The 8,097-nt window shown below is 54.0% G+C and overlaps 1 protein-coding gene across 2 annotated transcripts; it reads left to right on the forward strand.

The window, feature by feature from the left end:
* The first annotated feature begins 1,984 nt into the window (after window positions 1-1,984).
* Window positions 1,985-8,090, forward strand: LOC101986660 (zinc finger protein GLI4). 2 transcript variants are annotated; one of them, XM_026782581.1, is made up of 4 exons: window positions 1,985-2,360; window positions 3,485-3,624; window positions 5,685-5,768; window positions 6,430-8,090. In XM_026782581.1, the coding sequence occupies exons 2-4, from the start codon at window positions 3,522-3,524 to the stop codon at window positions 7,347-7,349; spliced, it is 1,107 nt and encodes a 368-aa protein (XP_026638382.1). In that variant the 5' UTR covers window positions 1,985-2,360; window positions 3,485-3,521; the 3' UTR covers window positions 7,350-8,090. The 2 variants fall into 2 exon arrangements, with proteins under 2 accessions (XP_026638382.1, XP_026638383.1); XM_026782582.1 differs by lacking the exon at window positions 1,985-2,360 and having other exon boundaries at window positions 2,953-3,624.
* The last annotated feature ends 7 nt before the right edge of the window (window positions 8,091-8,097 follow it).

The raw sequence follows: 8,097 nt of genomic DNA on the forward strand, positions 1-8,097 counted from the left end.
GGTTTGGTTTTTGTTTGTTTTCTTGTTTTGGTTTGGTTTTGGTTTTGGTTTCTCTGGGCAACCTGGCAGAACCAAAAGGATTGGGTCCCCAGCAAGAGGCACAGTTCTTAAGGTGTGTGTGTGTGTATATATCTTACACCAGAGAAAGCCACTGGTCAACATGGGGTAACAGAACTGTCAGAAACAATGGAAAGGCAGACAAACACACACACACACACACACACACACACACACACACACACACACTAAAGACAACCAGGGGTGGCCACCACACATTCATACGCTTGAACAGCCAGGAGGAATCCAGTGATGTCTCACATGGATCCTGGGTACAGTCACATCCGACCTTTCCTATGTGTCCAAACAGAAGCTTCATAACCAGTCTTACCCCAGAGGTGACAGACCAGTGACAGCGTTAGGCAGGGACTGATCAAAGGGAGTCCTGGAGACCTGGGACATCTCAGGTTTCCCATCCTGTAGGAGCTCCTTGGTCACTGCACTCTTTTCGGCTCTGAGGGGATCTGAGACCCCCAATGTTTCTAGGTCTGGTCCCTGGGAATCTCTGTGGGACCTCCGGAAATGTCGTGGTGTATCCACCCGGGAAGACTGCTTGAAGATGGTTTAAGCCAATAACCTGATGACTACACTGGGGGTTCAGGATTCCAGGGTAGCCTGTGTCTTTCTCGGGATGGGCTTTTAAGAACAAAAGCCATGTTCTAGGTTGACACACTTCAGTTAACAAGAAGCCAGAGGCAGAACTACAGAAGCCAAAATAGAGACTTTCCCAGAAGCATGGCCTTTGGTGGATTAGATCTTTGCTTTTGTTTTGGCAGGTGGGTAGTGTCTATGTACTTAATTTTGTGTTCTGAAATGGTACTTCCATCACGGACTCAGTTGTGCTAAGGTCTGGAGGCCTGTTACCCACTGACCAGTCGTGTGTACAGGAAGTGTTCCCAGAACCTCATGTAAGAGATTCTGGGGTTAACTAGCCCTCCTGCCTGGGGAACCTTAGGGAGTTCATGTGACAGCTGGGTGAGATGGAACCCGGGCTGCACTCCCAAACACACCCAAGGGGCCCAGCTGGGTAGCGTTCTGCTGAGTGGACAAAGGGAGTGTGTCCCATTTTTCTAACCTAACAAACCCAGCTGGGGCCTTTCCTACTACTTTGCAATTTAAGGCTGTAAATCCAAGCACCAAGCCTGGAGGTTCTGCATCAACCATCTGAGTGCGAAGGCTGTGAGATTAATATCTCTCCGGGGAATCTCTCTGGGTGAGAGTGGGAGTGGAGACCCTCGCACTTTAACCACAGGGATCACAAGTGCCTGGTGTGATGGCTAAAGAAACTCCATTTTGTGATAGGCATCCAACCTAATAGCTGCTTGTCTGACAACCCTGACTCCTTGACACCCCTTCCCCCATCGGCCTGCTATGGTATGACTAACTGCTGGTTTGGCTTCTGTAATGTGCTTATACAGACATTCAAGGAGTATTTTGAAGTCACTCTGACCATCTAATCAAATCCTGGCAGAACAAGACAGCTCTTGTGGTTTTTCTCTTTTAAATCCCTCCTTACTGTGCCCGCTTCTGGGCAGCACGTCTCTGATTTAGGTTAGACACTGCGGCCCTGCTAGCAGCATTAAAATGTTTTGCTCCAAGCCGGTTGTGGTGGTACGTGCCTTTAATCTCAGCGCTTGGGTGGCAGAGGCAGGCGGATGTATCTCTGTGAGTTCAAGGTCAGCCTGGTCTAGGAAGCGAGTTCCAGGGCAGCTAGGACTCTGTTATACAGAGAAACCCTGTCTCGGGGGTAAAAAATGCTTAATTATAATTTGAATTACGTCTGGAGGTCTTTTCCCTCGTGATCTCGAACTCCATAACTGGCAGTAGCTCAGTCACAAGGGACAGCAGGTTCCTCGGTCCTGATGCTGCTGCTGGTTACGAAATCGCAGAGAATTCTTACAACCACATGCGAGGACGCACCCCTGACAAAGTCTGCAAGGCTGTGTGTAAGGTCAGCTGCAGTCTCAAACAACGTGTGAGGTCCTGGTTGGGGCCAATTCCAGTACAGATACGAAATCCTCCACAGCCCAACGCCCGGGCTCTGACGCTTCTTTCTCGCGCGGAGACGAGGGTCTCTGCCGGGCTTTTCGGCTGGTTTGAAAAGATTCTCCAGACGGGTCTTTATTGGGCCACAGAGCAGAAACCCTCCGAGGAGAAGCTACACAGAATAAAGGATTTGAGCCCCCCAGAGACCACCAAGGCGAGGTCCTCCGGGGTCCAGAGCGTCCCGGAATTGGGGGCGGGGACTCCTGGAGGCGGAGCACTTCCGGCCAACGCGCGAGCGGTCTCCTCCCGCTCGCAAGGTGAGTGATCGCCCCTCCCAGTGGGTCCATCCCGGTCCCGTGTCGTCCGCGCGGATCTCCGCTTGCTTCCTCTGCCGAGATTCCGGTCAGCTCCGACCCCTGACCTTGCGTGGTTTCAACCTGGGGAACCCGGCAGGGTGGTGCCACAGCGTCCGCCCCGCGCCGGCACCCAGCGCCTCCGCCTTCTCCCGGCGGGTGCTGCTGCTCCTCGCCCCATATTGTGTTCCCTGTCATCCTTTCTGCTCGCGTCACTGTGGAAGAACACCCGGTCTCTCTCTTTGGGCTTCATTCGTTTATGGCAAACCAAGTTAAGGAAAAATCTTCCGTTTTTAAATTTTCTCAAGTCCTGTAGCTCAGGCTGGCCTTGAACTTGCTGTGTAACCAAGGATGCCCTCGAACTGCTGCTTTTACCTCCCAAACTGCTGTAGTTAGAGGCATGCTCCACCACACAGTTTTTGTGGTGCTGGGGACTAATCATGATAGGCTCAAGGCGTCACGCATGCTAAGCAAGCATTCAGCCAATATGCCTTTGACACACACGCGCGCGCGCACACACACACACACACACACACACACACACACACACCTGTGGATGGTGCTGTGGGAAATCTGGGCTTGGGGATTACAACCTCAGGGTCTTTAGGATCTGAGGAAAAGTTTTCCCTCTGGGAATGTATCCCTTCCAATTTTCATGAGTCACCCCTTTAAAAATTAGAGTTTAAAAATAAAAAAAGATTTAGAGTTCTCATGCCTCATAATCTCATGCCTCATAATCCCAAAGCCCCAACTGTGGTACAGGAGCACTCTCTGGAAGAATAAGCAAGCTTTTCTCTGCAGGCGATGTTGGGAAGAACATTTAGGATACTTTATTGAGAAGAGCTTCTAGGCCACTCTGACTTGCTGATGATGTTTCTAGGACCAATGAGGGTTTCTCACCAAATAAGCAAGCAGGCCCCTTGTACTGGGCCCTGCAACTCCTCAGGAGTTCACCTGCCTTTTCTTGGTAACCTTCTCGTGCTAAGTAGAGAAGCTAAGAATCACCTAGGGCTGCTCAGAAAGCAGACGTGATGTTCTCCACCCACAGCCTCCATCGCCTCGTCTACCTTGGCTTTCATTCTCCTTAGGTCCCAGGTGCATACTCCTTGAGCAGGTCTCAGGAAGATGGCAACCTTAGAGGAAGTTGAGGAGTCCACTCCTGTCTTGTCACCCAGCAGTCTGTCATCACCAGGGACACCTGGAGACCAGCACCATGTGCATCCTCACGGCATTTGCCCCAGACTTCTATGCCCCTCTGCCCTACCTCTACCCCCATGAGACTGGGCTGACCTGGGTCTTGCCCAACCAAGGAAGGAAGGGCCCACTTGGGTAGCTCTTTCAGTGCTGGGGCCTCTGGGAAAAGCCCTGAGGGAGTGATGGGCTGCAGCAGTGGTTGTGACCATGTTCTAACTCCCTGGGAACAGCCCACTGGATGTTTCTTCCTCAGTATAGAAGGAACAGTGGCCTCAGCATGGGCCCTGTGCTAGGAAGAGAAGATTTCCCTCTGACATCATGTCCCAGGCCAGGAAGAGAGACAGGACTCTTGTCTGGCCAGTTTGGATGAGTTTGCCTCAGGACTTGCAGGGACGGAGCTGCGGCCCTTGCTTCAGGCCAATGGGGTGACCTCATCAGTCAACTGGTAAAGCCAAAGTAGAAGGGGTCCTGACCCTGTCATACCACTGAGCACACCTCAGGTCTTGGGGTCATATCGTCCAGAGGCTTCATCCCTGAGGCTCATAGGAAGCTGCACTGCTCCCATGAGGTAGGGTCAGTGAAGATAAGAGCCCACGTGGGACCAGCTCTTCCTGCAGGTCTAGAATTGTGGTAGCTGATCCAGTGAAGCTGAAGTTTATGGAGGGCAGGCAGCTGTGTTCTGGGCCAGGCTCTTAGGTGATGCCAGAGACCAACCGCAGCTTATAGATGGGCACTCACAGATAAGGACAGAGATCTCACTTCCCTCAGGACCCACAGTGGTCAACCCAAGACCAGGTAGGAGCCCCAAGCCCTGTCCTGTTTGCTGCCTGGCTCCAGGACTCTTCTGCTTGTCACAAGGACAATTCTTGAACAGGGCCTTACAGCACTGTGCTGTTCCTGGTGGGCCTGTGAACAACAGGGACCCAAAGGGGCAAATGTGGATTCTGGGTATGGTATAGTTGGTGGAAGAGATTTTTTTTTTTTATACCAAGTCCTAGTGGAGCTTGGGAAGGCCCTGGGGGTCAGAGGCAGATGAGGGAATGGCAGTCATTCCTTGCCCAGATATTCAGGGATAGGTGGGCTCTCTGCCTGCTTCCTAGCTGCCAGCAAGTGCAGGTAGAACTGAGCCCGAGCTCCTGTTCTGCTGCTGCTTCAGTGCTTGGAAGCCCATGGATTCCATTTTCTGTTTGGCGTCTTTTGTTTTCATTGAGGCAGAGATCTCACAGTGTTGCCCAGGCGAGCCTTAAACTTGAGGTCTCCCTACCTCAGCCTCCTGAGTCTCTGGGATTACCATGTGTTAGACCACTCCAGGCTCATTCCAGATTCTTTACCAGAGAAGATCTAATGTTCTGAAACCTACCTGCAGTTCTCGGGACTCTTAGGAACCTTGGGCACCCAAAGAGGCCCATCCAGGACATCTAGATCCCAGCAGTCTGCAGAGTCACCTTCGCACACGGTCATGTCAGGGTCCTTTCCTTTGGGAGTAGCATGAGGTGAGGAACACAGGAAAAGCATAAGCAAACAATACACATGGGTCCCTGTGCCACGGACCTACAGGAAAGGCTCCAAACCACCCTGGCTAACCTTCTCCAAGCAGGAGGCCTGGCTTGGCTGTAGGGGACAAACAGTCCTAGGACCGCTCTGAACTTGCAGACACAGACCAGGAGCCACCGCTGGCTTGTGGTGCTGAGAAGGGAGAAGATGGGGCCTTGGGGCAGCTTCAGGACCGAGTGCAGTGAGCACTGAGGGTGGGCAGGAAGCCAGACCAGAGTCGGCCAGGACACCAGCCAGCATGGGATGAGCACAGGAGCCGTCTGGACCACTTGTGCTCACCTACAGAACTGAAGGAGGATGAGTTCCAAAGCCAGGCCTCCGGAGAGCTCCCTCAATGGGGAAGCCAGGGCATTGGCACTACATTGGACTGATCTTCTCTTTTAGGGCACAGGAAGATGCTGGGTAGGTGAGGGGTGTCCTATGTGTCAGGGTCTTGGCCCTAGAGCCTTGGAGTCCTACTCTGGGGTACAGGAAAGAGGGAAGGGTCAGGAACGCCGCCCTCTGGAGGGTGGGGCATGAGCCTTGGTCCCCTGCCTCCAGGCTCCCCCTGTTCCAGTCCCGAGGCAGCAGACCTGGACCTTCAAGACATAGAGGAAGTGGAGGTCAGCAGAGACACCTGGCTTGGTGAGTGAACAGCCCCTGTCCCACCCTAGGCAGCCTTGGGAGACCCCGACTGGATGTAACCCTCATCACTTCCCTGGACCTGCTGAGGGTCAGGGCCATCCTGCTGGGACTCTGCTTAAGCTTCGCTCCCAGTTTTGTCTGCCCACAGAGGCTGGGTGGACAGGGCTTTGGCTGTGTCTGTGATGCTGAGGCCATGGTCAGTTCCATAGGAAAAGTGAATCCTAGGATCATCCAGACCCCATCCCTTTGGCAGAGCGGCCTCAGACACTGCCTCACCTGAGGTTTGTGGGGTCAGATGAGTGTCTGCCCAGCATTTCAGCCTGAAGGACTACTCGTCAGAGCTCTGTAAGTTCCAGGTCCTTGCTAACCCTTAGTAGCAACCTGTACTTTCTTCTCCCAGCTAAGAGAGGCATCACAGGTGTAGTGAACCACTGGAGAGGCTCCTGCCCAGGCTCAGGGCCTCCAGCTGAAGGGGCCCAGCTGCACCTGAAACCGGCTTTATAAGTCTTCTGGCCCACCCCCATCCCTCACCTTAGGCACACTCTCACCAACCAGCCTCTCCCTCCTCTGAATAGTTCCCATTCAGGCTTTCCCTGGCCTCAGCTCTTAGAATGCCACAGTAGGGGTGAGGCTGGGAGCCATCTGCCATTTCTCCTTTCAGACTCTGAGTGGGAGCCCAAGAAGACTCCGGCCTCTCTCAGTGCCCACAGTCCTGGAGATGGCCTGGCCTCGGATGGAAGGGCTCTGAGGGGCCTCTTGAAGAGCCTCCCCAGCATGTCTAAGTGTGGGGGCAGCTTTGGCGAGGAATGTACCGTGGAGCAGTCAGCAGGCCTGCCTCCAGGGACCCTGCCTTGCTCTCAGAAAAGGGACACTTGGCACATGGTGCTCGTGCCACAGGGAGCCCAAGGGACCGAGGACAGCACGAAGAAGACTGCTGAGCTGGGCAGTAGTTTGGGGCGCAGCTGCCGGCAGGCCGGCCCACGGGGCGCCAAGCCACACCGCTGCGAGGCCTGTGGCAAGAGCTTCAAGTACAACTCTCTGCTGCTGAAGCACCAGCGCATCCACACCGGGGAGAAGCCTTACGCCTGCCACGAGTGCAGCAAGCGCTTCGGGAGCTGGTGGGGCTTCATGCAGCACCACCGCATCCACACGGGAGAGAAGCCCTATGAGTGCGGCCAGTGCGGCCAGGCCTTCAGCCACAGCTCACACTTCACACAGCATCTGCGCATCCACAACGGCGAGAAGCCCTACAAGTGCAGTGAGTGTGGCCATGCCTTCAGCCAGAGCTCCAACCTGGTGCGGCACCAGCGGCTGCACACCGGGGAGAAGCCGTATGTCTGCAGCCAGTGCGGCAAGGCCTTCATCTGGAGCTCCGTGCTCATCGAACACCAGCGCATTCACACCGGCGAGAAGCCCTACAAGTGTGAAGATTGCGGCAAGGCCTTCCGAGGTCGGTCACACTTCTTCCGGCACCTACGGACTCACACGGGTGAGAAGCCCTTCGCCTGTGGCACCTGTGGCAAGGCTTTTGGCCAGAGCTCCCAGCTCATCCAGCACCAGAGGGTGCACTACCATGAGTAGTGCACATCCCAATAAAGTTTGTGGGTGCTTTACCGGTACATGGCAGGACATGTCCTGTGTCCAAGTATGGTGGCTAAAGAAACTGTTTTGTGCTAGGCATCCATCTTGATACCCACCAGCCATTTGTCTCTGACTCCAGTCCCTGGAGATAAGTTCCCAGTAACCCTGACGCTGTGACCTCCACCCAAAAGTGCACAGCCATGACATCTACGCGTCATGGTATGACTAACTGCTCTTTGGCTTCTGTGACCTGCTTGTGCAGACTTGTGAGGACTATTTGAGTTCTCCTTGGCTACCTAATCTTGGCAGAGCAGAACAGCTCCTGGCTGGCGTGTGCAGATGCTCAAGGTCATCTTGTGGGTTTTGCCTTAAGAATCCTCCCCTCACCCCCTTCACCCAGCAGTCTCTAGTCTGGCTCAGAGACTGCTGTCCTGCTAGCAGTTTCAATAAATAAACCTGTTGTACCTGTGGGACTTAAATAGCAGACTCCTACGAGCAGGCGAGGACAGAAAGGGCAGGCAGCTCCTGGGGCAAGATGAGGAAAGGCAAGTGGTTAGCCAAGGTTAGAGACAACAGAAGCCAAGCGAGAGACAGCGCAAGCCCCTGAAGGGAGCAGGGAAACCAAGCTCCAGAAGTGAGAATCTGGGGAGGGAGAATCTGCGTGGTTTGGTTTCCCATGTCTGCAACAAAACTCCAACACACACCAGAAAACACAGATCCACCAAACAACATTAAAAAAGTCAGAACG

This window comes from Microtus ochrogaster, chromosome 15 (genome assembly GCF_000317375.1).
Source record: "Microtus ochrogaster isolate Prairie Vole_2 chromosome 15, MicOch1.0, whole genome shotgun sequence".
Lineage (NCBI taxonomy): Eukaryota > Metazoa > Chordata > Mammalia > Rodentia > Cricetidae > Microtus > Microtus ochrogaster.